This window comes from Octopus sinensis, linkage group LG10 (genome assembly GCF_006345805.1).
Source record: "Octopus sinensis linkage group LG10, ASM634580v1, whole genome shotgun sequence".
NCBI classification, from domain to species: domain Eukaryota; kingdom Metazoa; phylum Mollusca; class Cephalopoda; order Octopoda; family Octopodidae; genus Octopus; species Octopus sinensis.
This window is the reverse complement of record NC_043006.1, coordinates 71307728-71321689: the sequence shown is the minus strand read 5'-3', so window position 1 is coordinate 71321689 and position 13962 is coordinate 71307728. Positions and strand designations below refer to the sequence as shown.

General features: G+C 37.6%; 1 protein-coding gene across 5 annotated transcripts in view; it reads right to left on the bottom strand.

Annotated features, from left to right (window-relative positions):
- The window catches only part of LOC115216351 (dual specificity protein phosphatase 19), a 23409-nt gene extending 9476 nt beyond the window's left edge, over nucleotides 1-13933 (bottom strand). The window contains exons 1-2 of one of the 5 annotated variants that reach the window (XM_029785596.2): nucleotides 13845-13933; nucleotides 2477-2706 (exon numbers count right to left, since the gene is read on the bottom strand). In XM_029785596.2, the coding sequence (XP_029641456.1) occupies nucleotides 2477-2705 (229 nt within the window). In that variant the 5' untranslated portion in view covers nucleotide 2706; nucleotides 13845-13933. Of the gene's footprint in view, nucleotides 1-2476; nucleotides 2707-4879; nucleotides 4885-12736; nucleotides 12820-13391; nucleotides 13414-13467; nucleotides 13618-13844 lie in introns of those variants that run through there. The other 4 variants (XM_036506786.1, XM_036506785.1, XM_036506784.1 and 1 more) reach the window with 4 other exon arrangements.
- Between the last annotated feature and the right edge of the window lie 29 nt (nucleotides 13934-13962).

Genomic DNA, 13962 nt, shown 5'->3' with positions numbered 1-13962 from the left:
TGGCATGCTGGAAGGCTACACCAGACTCCAGTCTGATTTGGCATGGTTTCTATGGCTGGGTGCCCTTCCTAACACCAACCACTCCAAGAATGTAATGGGTGTTTTTATGTGCCATTTGTGTGACAGTGGTGTCTGCCATGACTGCGATTTTACTTGGCTTGATGGGTCTTCTTATCAAGCACAACACAATGCCAAAGGTCTTGGTTGTTACCTCCGTGAGGCCCAACACTTGAAAGGAGCTCAGCCACTTTGCCTCCATGAGGCCCAACACTCGAAAGGTGCCTTTTATGTGCCGCCAACATGTATGCCATTTGTGTCACACTAGTGTCAGCCATGACTATGATTTCACTTGGCTTGATGGGCCTTCTCAAAGGTCTCAGTCACTAGTCATTGCCACTGTGTGGCCCAAAGTTCAAAGACCATGCTTCCCCACCTTGTCCTGTGTCTACCTCTACCACAGATTCCATCCAAAGTTAGAGATTGGCACTTCTTTACGCAACTGTCCTCGTCAATACACATCACATGGTCATACCAGTGCAGTCATCTGCCTTGCATGCCACTTATGCCCAACTTTTCTCTCAAGATGCTTACACTTTGTTGAACATGTACACTGACATTGCATATCCAGCGAAGCATACTGGCTTCATTTCTTTCAAGCCTATGCATGTCCTTGGCTGTCACAGCCTATGTTTCACTGCCATGTAGCATAGCTGTTTGCATACAGGCATTATACAATCTGTATTTCACTCCGAGAGAGAGGCCCTTAATTATCACTAGAGGTAGAAGCTCTCTGAACTTTGCCCAGCCTAATCTTATTCTCACAGCTACGCTCTTGGAGCATCCACCTCAGCTACTAACTTGGTCGCCTAGATAACAGAAGCTATCTACTACCTCTAGCTTACCCTGCTGGCAGTTGATGGAGTCTATTTTCTGTACATTTTCAGTGTTTATTTATACCTGTGCATTTTCCACACACAAAAGCTATTTTCTCTGTTAACCTTCCTCTGATATTGCTGCACTTCTTATGTGTCCAAAGCTTACACTGGGTACATCTTATGGAGTTTCTACCTACACCTTTCCTACAGATTGAGCAGGGTCATCTACCTGAAGGGATTTGTGATTTGTCTGCCTTCCTACGCACTGGGACTTTGGTTTTAGTTAGGTCAACTCTAAGGCCCTTCGATTCTAGACCTTGCTTCCATACCTGGAACTTCTTCACTAGTTCTGGTAGTGATTCAGCTTTAAGAAGGTCATCAGCATAGAGGAGCTCCCAGGGGCAGCCTGTCTTGAGTTGCCTAGAGGACTATGATGAACAAGAAGGGGCTGAGGACTGATCCTTGGTGAACCTCTACTTGTACCCCAAATTCTTCACTGTACTTGTTGCCAACCCTCACCTTACATGTCCCTGTACATGTCTTGTACAGCTCTCACCAACCACTCATCTATCCCTAGTTTCCGCATTGACCACCAGATAAGGGATCGGGGGACCCTGTCAAAGACTTTCTCCAAGTCAACAAAAGCCAAGTACAGAGGTTTATCTTTGGCTAGGGATTTCTCCTGCTTCTTCCTGGCACAAAGCCAAACAACATCTCATCTAGACTAATTCACTCCCTAATTAGTTGGGCTATGACCTTCTCCATAACTTTCATCACCTGATCCAACAATTTGATACCTCTACAATTATTTTTATTTAAGGCGTCACTTTTACTTTTGTAGCAGTTGACTATGGTGCTGCTACACCAGACATTGATGTGTGTGCGTGTGTGTGATCGAGTGTATACTTGTATCACTTTGCCGTGACATTGCATGATTATTGTAATCAAATGTTGTTTTGCAAAAACATGTCTGGCCATCAGGAAAATATTACTGTGCTTAAAAATAGGTAAGGATGTGTGATAGGAAGGCCATCTGGTTGTAGAAAGTCTGCCATTATCATCATCATTTAACGTTCATTGTCCATGCTGGCATGGGTTGGATGGTTTGACTGGGCTGGCACGTTGGAAGGCTGCACCAGACTCCAGTCTGATTTGGCATGGTTTTCTACAACTGGATGCCCTTCCTAACACCAACCCCTCTGAGAGTGTAATGGGTGCCATTTGCATGACACCAGTGTCTGCCACGACTGTGATTTTGCTTGGCTTCATGGGTCTTCTTCTCAAGCACAACATAATGCCAAAGGTCTTGGTCATTGTCTATGTGCGGCCCAACACTCGAAAGGAACCTAACCACTTTGCCTCCATGAGACCCAATGCTCGATAGGAACTCAACCACTTTGCCTTTGGAGGCCCATCACTCAAAAGGAACTCAGCCACTTTGCCTTTGTGAAACCCAACGCTCAAAAGGTGTTCTTTAAACTCCATTAAAATGATGTTGATGAGATGATGGCTACCTGGGGTTAAGTAACAAGAACAACAACATTGCATACAGTACAAAATATAGAAACATGATCAACAAATATGAAAACTATGACGCTTACCTAAAACGAGACCTCTCCGTATTTCTCCAACTTGAAGGTCAGCCCTTAAATCTCCAACAAACCCCCACCGCCCATGATTTGTCATAGTTGTGGTCAAACGTCCAGCTGCATCTTTATTTTCTGTATATATTTGACCACCTGGAGTTGTGATTCGAGTTTCTGTCTTTTTTAGTTCATCTTTCTGGAACTTCCGTAGTTCGGAATGAAGTTTGGTAAGATTTTGAGCCATTCTGAAAAAGGTATTTACAAACATATATATATATATATACAGGGTGTAGTGAATAAACTCATCTAAATTATACAAAATGAAAATAACACTGACATCTCATTTTAACAGATATATTCACCAAAATTACATAAAAATATCTTGAAATACTAGACAGTAAATTTATTCAATAAAATCGCCATTGGCTTAAACAAAAGCCTCCAGACAACTTTGGAATCTCCTGTAACTCTTCTGGATGGTTTCCTCATTTAAGTTGGTGAATGCTGCCATAATCCTTGCCTCCAGTTCATTTTTGGTGTTACAAGGAGTTTTGAAACTAATATCAGGAAGCGTTCTCTGGAGTATATGTTGGCTGAAGCTATGGTAAAAGGAATGGGGAAAGAATCATGGCTCCTGGATTTCTGGGATGCAAATGAGCTAATTTCATGAACCTCCTGAAGCAATATGAGCTCAACAAAACAGGCCAGTCACCTGATCAGGCAAGCAAACAGACAGACTTTATTCTCTCAAAGAAAAGGGTAGGTAGATAGTTGTAGATACCAAACTCGTTCCCACATGAACAATGTAATGTCCAAAATGGATTAGCGATTACAACAGAAAGACAATTAATGCCCCAAATGACACAATACCCAAACACTTTCATATAAAATGCTTCCTTACTCCCCCCCCCCCAGTAGAGGCAACAACCTTAACAATTCTAACATGTTTGAATGAAGGTAGGTTAAAAGTAAGAACAACTATTATGACTTCTGTTACCAAATGATCATGGGAACCTTCTTTTCAGATGCTGTTACCTCTCATATCTCTTTCCCAGTTTTCAGAGTTGGTACAGTAAATGTAAGCACATTAAAAGGTAGGCTTTTGTGTGTGACAGATGTACAGGGGCAATAAACACTGAAGATGTACAGAAAACAGATTCCATCAAATACCAGGGGGAGAAACGAGTAGTAGTTAATAGCTTCCGCTACCTAGGTGACCAAGTCTGTAGTGGGAGGGATTGCTCTGAGAGTGTAGTAGCTAGAATAAGAATAGCCTGGGTAAAGTTCAGGGAGCTCCTATCTCTGCTGGTAACTAAGGGCCTCTTGCTCAGGATGAAAGGTAGACTATGATGTATGAGTGCGAACTGCCATGCTACATGTCAGTGAAACATGGGCCATGACTGCTGAGGACATGCGTAGGCTTGAAAGAAATGAAGCTAGTGTGATTCACTGGATGTGTAATGTCAGTGTGCATACACAACAGAGTGTAAGCCCCTGAGAGTAATGCTGGGCATAAGAAGCATCGAATGTGGTGTGTAAGAGAGACAACTGCGCTGGTATGATTATGTGTTACATATGGATGAAGACAGCTGTGTGAGGAAGTGCCACTCCCTAACTGTGAAAGGAATCTGTGGAAGAACTAGACCCAGGAAGACATGGGATGAAGTGGTGAAGCAGGCCCTTCGAACACTGGGCCGCACAGAGGCAATGACAGGAGACAGACCTTTGGAGATATGTTGTGATTGAGAAGACTCAGCAACTAAAGTGAGATCGCGGCCATGCATATCTGGCCCAGTTAAGAGTACTCCTGATGTGTTGGGTGATATGATATGCATGAGAAGACCTGTTGAGTCAAGTAAAACCAATATTGTAGCTCTGGCCAGTGTCCTGCTGACTGACTCCCATGCTGGTGGCACATAAAAACCACCATCTGAATGTGACCAATGCCAATAACCCCTGACTGTCTACTGTGCTGGTGACATGTAAAAAGCACTACCCAAACATGATCGATGCCAGGACTGCCTGACTGGCCCCCGTGCTGGTGGCACATAAAAAGCACTATTTGAACCTGGCCAATGCCAGTACCCGCTAACTGGTTCCTGTGCTGGTGGCTCGTAAAAAGCACTATCCGAACATGATCAATGTCAGGTCACCTGACTGGCTCCTGTGTCAGTGGTACATAAAAAGCACCCACCACACTCTTGGAGTGGTTGGCATTAGGAAGGGTATCCAGCTATAGAAATATTGCCAGGTCAGATTGGAGCCTAGTACAGCTGCTAGCTCTCCAGACCTCAGTCAAACCGTCCAACCCATGCCAGCATGGGAAACAGACGTTAAACAATGATGATGATGAAAGGGCAATTTGAAGAAGGAAGACAAGGAAGATGAAAGTGGCCTTGGCTGGATGTAGTTTATGACAGATGGAAGAGATGTTAACTTATAACATAGAATCAAACTTATAACAATAGAAGTGATTTCTGTGTTGGCAACAGACTAGAACTATGGCTGGTATAAGGTCACAGCCAGCTAGAAAGTGATGTAGTGGTAGAACTCTATAGTATTAAAAGTCAAGAGACAAGCTTGGAAGAGGGGGGGGGGCAGCAGAGATCAATAACAAGTAGGTAAAAGAGAAGTTAGGCGTCTGGTATTTGGAATTAGAGGAAACATTGAACATAAGAGGTTTAAACATGTTCTCTGACATGAGGATCAAAATCTCCTTAACTGTATCTGATAGCTTTTGTTACCAAGGTGATCAAATTACCAGCACAGGCAGGTACTTCAAAAGCATAGTAACCAGACGAAGAATGAGATAGAAAAAAAAATCAGTGAGTTATTGCCTTATAGAGTGAAGGGTAGATAGTGTGATGCTTGTATACAAAGTATGATGTTGTAGGGTAGCAAAATATGGGTCTTAACCCTTTAGCATTTAAACCAGCCATATCCAGCCTAAATATTCTACTTGTTTTATTTTCTGGCCTCTCACACCTGCCCTACAATGTCGTTATAAAAATAAACAGGTAACTCATTGAAATCTCTACGCAACAAGATTAATTCAAACAATGTGAATAAATAAAGATTACATTTGACAAAGTAACCTGAATGCAAAAGGGTTAAATGAAGAGGATTTATGAAGGGCAAGAAATAAACTGAGCATGGTCCACTATGTGCGTAATGTTGGTGTACATGAATAATGAAGCACAAATGCTAGATGTAGGGGAAACTGGATGTCAGGTGCAAGAAGACTATAATGGTAGAGGCTTGCAATGCATAGAAATTAGCAGCTGTAGTAACTGTATAGAAAAGTGTAGGATACTCAAAGTGGATGGAATCTGAGCAAGAAGGAGACTCAGGAAGACAGCGAGGGATGCTGAGCTTCACAAAAGAAATAACAAAGGATCAATGACTGGTGGCATACAATGCTAGAAAAGACCTGCCTACCCATAAAAATAATGGAGGCTGGGAGATATACGCAGTGTGTCTGTAAAGTTTCCTTCACTTATCTGAATGGAGTATCAATTAGATCTGTATAGGGCAACAAATGAAAGCCACATTGAACAGCACTAAACCATATGTAAACTTTATTAGTTTACATATGGTTTATTTATATATATATATATATATAATAATAAATATTAGGGAATAAATCCAAATTTACAGGGAAAAAATCAGATTTAGGATTAAATCCAATTTTATAGTAAAATATTATAAAATATTATTAGAGACAAAACCACTATTTTGCAAAACAAACAAGGAAAGACTTAATCAATACATAAAATTTTAATAAATAGTCAAAAAAACCGCCACTACAATTGTTTCTTGTCTTGATCGACAATCTTCAGGTGGACTTCCAATCTAAAATATCAATATTTTAAAATATAAAAATAATAATTTTAAAATAATTAAAGTATGAATGAAAAAATGTAAATATATAATCCATATATAACCTATATATAATCCATATATAATCAATATATAAACAATATATAAACTAAAATAAACCTATCAACAATTAAATATAAAATATAAAATATAAAATATAAAATATAAAACAAAACAAAAAAATAATAATAATATAATAATAACTATATATACACCCATACACATATACCTAATTATATATAACCATATCTAACTACATACACTAAATCACACACCTATATATATATCCCTATACATACACATAAAAACGTCTAGGCAACTATAAATAAATAAAATAGCTAAATACTTCAACACAATACTTATTCATACTCCCACACACACACACATACAACCCACATTCACGCTCTAGAAAACGGACATCACTTAAAATTATGAACGGAGAAATGGAATAAATGGAATTAAAAATATATTCACTTGGTAAAACTAACACTACTTAAAAATATGAATGAAACAATGCAATAAAACAACAGACATCGCAAATAGACACAAATTACTATGAATTCCTTAACAAACCTACCATGATAAACCAAAACTCATAAAAACATATAATGATAAAATCTCCCTTTACTAAACTCTATAACATACCTATATAGCAATCCCCCTAACCTAAACATTCACACACAAATACACACACGTAAACCACACACCCACGACATATACAAATACCCACACCACTTACACATACCTATACATACATATAAACCTCAACATATACTCCAAAAACCCACTCAACCCCACACAGACAAATAAACACAAAAATTATGAATGGATTCTTTTATAAAACTACCATGATAAGCTAAAACTCACAAAACAAAAATGATAAAACCTCCCTTTACTAAACACTATAACATACTTATATAGGAATCCCTTTAACCTATACATTCACACACAAATACACACACGTAAACCACACACCCATAACAAATACAAACACCCACCCCACTCACACACACCCACAAGTACATATACGCCTCAACATATACACCAAACAAAATTACTTTACCAAGGAACTTAACATATGTATAAAAAGTATAACCGCTCTGGAAACGAACATCTTTTAAAATAATGAATGGAGAAATGGAATAAATGGAATTAAAAATAATATTCACGTGGCAAAACGAACACCACTCAAAAATTATGAATGAAACAATGTAATAAAACAACCAACATCGAAAATAGACAAATTACCACGAATTCCCTAAAAAAAACCATGATAAACCAAAACTCTTAAAAACATATAACGATAAAATCTCCCTTTGCTAAACTCTATAACAAACCTATATAGCAATCCCCCTAACCTAAACATTCACACACAAAAAACACACACGTAAACCACAGACCCACGACTTATACACATACCTATACTAACTTATAAACCTCAATATACACCAAAAACCCACTCCCTCCCCACACAGACAAATTAACACATACATCCCAAAACCTAAATAACAAACCCATATACACATTCACACACAAACACACACACACGCAAAACACACACACACAACAGATACATATACTCCCTCACATATACGCATATACATACTCACTAAACTCGATATATACAACAATATTTACACACCCACACTCATACAGATAAATAAATTATACAACTAAAAACTCACACACAATCTCATATACATAAACACTCCAATAATATGTATTGATTAAGTCTTTCCTTGTTTGTTTTGCAAAATAGTGGTTTTGTCTCTAATAATATTTTATATATATATATATATATATATATTATATATATATATATATATATACACGTGGTATGGTCAAAAGTATCCAGACTGCTGCTATAGTAATGAAGCTAAAGCATGCAGAGTAAAGCCACTTGGCACAGATTGACCTTGAACTCTGCTGTGCATATAAATTTAAACGTTATAGCTCACTTTTGCTGCTTACAGCTGTGATTGGAAGGAATGTGTGTAGTATGTGATCATTGCACTGACCATAATAGAGAAAAATAAGCAGAGAATCTGCATCAAATTTTGCCAAAAGCTTGGTGATACCTGCTCAGAGTGTATGAGCGGTTCAGACATTTCCAAGATGGCCAAAAAATATTGATAGCAATGAACATTCTGAGAGACCCGCAACCAGCAGAACTGAGAAAAGCATTGCAGATGTGCATGCAGCTGTGAAGTGAAATCGTTGAATCACCATCCATGAGTTATCAGAGGATGTACAGATTAGTTACGGTTCAGTTCAGTCCATTATCACTAAAGATTTGGGTATGGGATACGTGACTGCCAAGTTTGTGCCAAAATTACTTTCAGCTGACCAAAAAGACACTCGGGTTTCAGTTCATTTATTCGTTCCACAATGCGGAACAAATAAATGAACATCTGAGACAATATGACGACAAAAAACAGTCCTCCATACTCTACCAACATGCCAAAGACCACCATGGAGGCAACTTGGGTCAACTTGACATCTGCATCTTATCCAAGCACCCAAAAGACCCAACACAGGAGTATGTCCTTATAAATGAAACCTTTCCAATACTAAATAGGAAATATACATGGTAGATATAATACCTCCATACCCACAGTTTACACAGGTAGAGTAGAATAGTTAGTGAACTGTTATGTAGATTTATGTAGATAGCTGTATGTATGTGTGTGTGTGTGTGGGTGTGAGTGTATGCACATATATTTTTTTTTTTTATGTGAGCATATGGATATGAAAATAAACAGATCAACATACAGACGGATAGGTACATAAGTTATAAGAACAGACAAGCACACATACACAAATGGAGATTGACACACATGACCATATATACACACACACTTTACTCCACACAAGGACACATATGGAGACACGGATCCACACATATAGAGATGCACATCCATACATGCAAACATGGTACATAGTTGCATAACACACACACAAGGAGTCAGAGGTGCGTACATATACAAACACCCACTCACACACACACATACATAGAAAATACACAAACACAGACATGCAAGCACATGAATATACAGGATACATACATACACATGCACACACACACATATATACATACATACACATGTGTACATACATATGTACATGCATAGGTACACACTGACCCACACACATGCGCACAAATAAACAAAAAGGAACGCAGTGTAAATAATGGATAGAGTCAAGACCATTGAAAAGGTTGCAATACACAATGAAAAGTTTAGGAAAATAAAAATAAGAAATAAGTGGAAATTTTACCGGTGAGTGTGTTACATTATAAGGCACAAAAAGAAAACGACTCTCCCCAGACACAACAGAATATGCTTCAACACACGAACTCATATAAAGAATCTTGCAAACCAAATCCCAAAATGATATATATATATATTTTTTTCCTGTCTTCCCTTCTCCTATGTTTCCGACGAAGAGCTCCACTCAAAACGTTAAACCCCCCTTCTTTCCTGAGCGTCCAGTAATACTATATTTGTTCCACGTCCTCGCGTTGTGTTTTTTTTGTGCTTTCTTGTTTGGATTAACTATATATATATATATATTTTTTTTTTTTTTACTTGTTTCAGTCATTTGACTGCGGCCATGCTGGAGCACCGCCTTTAGTCGACCAAATCGACCCCGGGATTTATTCTTTGTAAGCCCAGTACTTATTCTATCGGTCTCTTTTTGCCGAACCGCTAAGTGACGGGGACGTAAACACACCAGCATCGGTTGTCAAGTAATGCTAGGGGGACAAACAGAGACACAGAAACATACATACATACATATATATACATATATACGACAGGCTTCTTTCAGTTTCCGTCTACCAAATCCACTCACAAGGCATTGGTCGGCCCGGGGCTATAGCAGAAGACATTTGCCTAAGATGCCACGCAGTGGGACTGAACCCGGAACCATGTGGTTGGTTAGCAAGCTACTTACCACACAGCCACTCCTGCGCCTATATATATATATACACACACACATACATGTCAGGGTGATAGAACAAATTGTATTAGTAGAGGTACAGTTTTGGCTCTCTTTGCAGTTAGCATTAAGGAAAAGGCAGGAATGAATGGACAGAGACAATGTAAAAAAAAAAGTATCATATACAATATCATGCTGAATTATGTTAAGGGAATACACAAATAGCTCATATAGTGTAAGATTGAGGATTACATTAACTCTTTACCATTTAAATTGGTCATATCAGGCCAAAATATTCTACCTACTTTATGTTCAAAATGGCCAGATTTGGCCTCTCTCACCTACCCTACAATACCATCCTAAAAATTGAAATCTTGAAGCTACAAGATAATGCATGATTAATTTAAAACGATGTGAATAAATAGGCATTACATTTGATAGAGTAATTTGAATGCTAAGGGATTAATGTTTATCCCTTTCGATATCAATGAGGCTGAAACTGTCTCTGGCTCTGTAGTACAAATGTCTTGTTTTCATAACTTTTGAATGAAAATCTTCCACCAAACCTTAGTCACAATTTATGTTCCTAACACTAGCTTAATGATAACTAAGTTATTTTACTAAATTCTTTGTTATATTTAAAATTAATTGAAAGAAACAGAGAATCTCAACAGAAATATGGTGACAAAAGGATTAAAATCACCATGATATTTTAAACCCTTTTGATACTAACTCAGCTGAAACTGCCTCTGGATCTGTACTACAAATGTTTTGTTTTCATAAGTTTTGAATCAAAATCTTCTACCAAACTTTAGTCACAATTTATGTTCCTAACAATAGCTTAATGATAACTAAGTTATTTTACTAAATTCTTTACTATATTTAAAATTAATTGAAAGAAACACAGAGCATCTCAAAATAAATATGGAAACTAGCCAGCTCTGGCCTCTCACACCTACCTTAGAATGTCATTCTAAACATAATCAATAATATCATCAAAATCTTAAAGCTATGAAATAATGCACGATTAATTCAAAATAACGAGAATAAATAAGCAATACATTCAACAGAATATTCTGAATGCTGAAGAGTTAAAGGTAAAAATGTGTGTGGAATATTCAGTTACATGCACACACTGAGTGGCAGACTAATTCTGTTTGAATATTATATTAATTACATACAAGTGTATGTGGAATACTCAGCCAAGTACACACTTTCATGCTAATTCTGTTTGATCAACATCATTTATCAATATTTTAAGTGTGCTTTTTCAGATTTCCATGCTGGTATGTCTTAAATGTGTTGCCATAGACTGGGTTGGTTCTTATTCTGAATAACTGCTCTCCCAGAAAAGTTGCACACCAGGACATCATCATTATCGTTTTAATGAACACTTTTCCATATTCATATGGGTTGGGTGGAATTTACTGAGGTGTATTTTCCAAGTTTGGATTCCATTTCTGTTACCAGCTCTCACCTGTTTCCAAGTAAGGTAATATTTCCCCATGATTGGACATGTTTTTATGGAAGATTAGAAATTAAGGACACTGTTGCATAACAATCATATTTACTTACAACTATCATGTGATGTTTAGACAAGAACACACACACAGCAGGCTTCTTTCAGTTTCTGCCTACCAAATCTACACATAAGGCTTTAGTTGACCTGGGGTTATTAGTAGAAGATAATTGCTCAAAGTAGCAAATGGTAGGATTGAATCTCATGTTTCCCAGCTCAGGATCACAGCCTACCAAACTGCCATTAAAGGCATTAACACCTATGCGAATATGGTTCAACCAATTAGTATTGATTGACTTATTACTGCTGATGTGGTGAACTTCAAGGGAAGTGTGTGAATTTTCCTACTAAACAGCTTGATCAAAGTTCTAGAAACTTCGTTACAGTTATAAAAAGCTGGTGAATTCAACCCCAGACCAGAGCCATCGAGCAGTTCACATAAAGCTGAGATGGTCTCTTGCCCATTTCTGCCTTTTCTTATTTAACATGCCTGTGTTGGGTTCAACAAAAAACTTGGTCTTAGATTTGTAATGTTGAATCATACATATACACACGTTATTGGCATATAGTAGTTGCAAACTCTCTTTATTCATTCCATCTTCAATAGCTTATAAACTACTTTCATTATATTATTTAGCGTATTGTATAACAGAAAACTTTTAACTATTCCATGAACGTTGTTTCATTAAATCAAATATTTGAACAGATGTAAATATAAACTTTTTGCATTAATAAATATATGTCTGAAAAAGCCAAACAAAATTTAGTGTGGTCATTTTCGTTTTCACGCGTAGCTTATCTAATATTGCGTGCAATCAACGACGAATTAATAGCGAAAGACCAGCTAAATAGGTAGCTGTCAACTGATTCCACTTCAGGGTTCACGAGTGTAGACTACTGAATCGGTGGGTGTCACAATGATTCTATTTGAGGATTACAATAAGGTTTCTATTATGTGTATGGAGTATTCAGCTATTTGCACTTGTCGTACAATGAATAGTTCCATTGATGTGAACTCCTGTCAATGAAAGTGAAACCATTTTCGCCAGGCGGAGCAAGTCCTCCGCTTAAAGTGGCCACTTTACCGATGACGAATCAAACTACATCCTTCCAATACTGAAACAGATATTTGGGTGGAGGTAAATAATACGCAACACCCGTTTTCGGCCTAACAAAAACCTTAACCCTAAAAACCGGGTTCGCGTATTCTTTACCTTCGCCAGATATTTGTTTCTTGGGTCGTATATCTTTTAACAGAAGACATTCTACCTACATTATTATTCTTGATTAAAAACATAAAATCCAACACTAGCCAACGGATGACACCATCCCCATAAGGTTGCTCAAACAGTTAGATACACCAACCCTCATGACACAACATCTTAGAATACGAGAAACAAATGTAGTTCTAGATGTTTCGGAAATGTACTCGCCAGGTAAATGATTATCTGATCATATGTTTGCTCTATTAGGGCTAACCTGGGGCTAAATAAGAAAACTTTTGAGTAATAATGTGACTGCGTAGAGGTTTTTCTTTTTAGTTAAAACTGCATTTGTGATTGCAAGTATTTTATCTTCCCCTAAAATATATACCTTTAAGAAGCGAGTGTCTTTTAAATTTTAAAGGTAATTATTCATTCGACAATGAAAATATACCAGTTGTATCCGCCTTGCTCATAGTTATTCAGATTGTTTTAGGTTTTACGGTCACGGCCAAGCTGAAGCACTGTCTTCGTTAGTGGCGTAAAGTTTTCTATTTATAATTCCAATCAGATCTAGGATGTTGTATAAGGGTAGAAAGTTCATGGTCAAAGTGACATTTCTACCTTTGTTTTCACCAACACTGAGTTAGGATGGGCGTTTCAAGGAAAGGAGGGAGAAATTGTTTCTTTAATAGAGTATATGATATATAGAACAAAAAATAGAGTGAGGAATGATAGATAATTTTCTTACATTAAATTATAAATAATTCACAACTCTCTCTCTCTCACACACATATATATTTATATGTATACGAAGCCTAATGTGAAAATAAATCTAACTTACATTCCACTGACATGCCAAACACCGTGTCAAGGGGTAACGGATGATATGATATCTCATTGGTTAATATTCTTTAAATCTCTTTCTTTCTCTCTCTCTCCACGCGCACAATTATAATTCG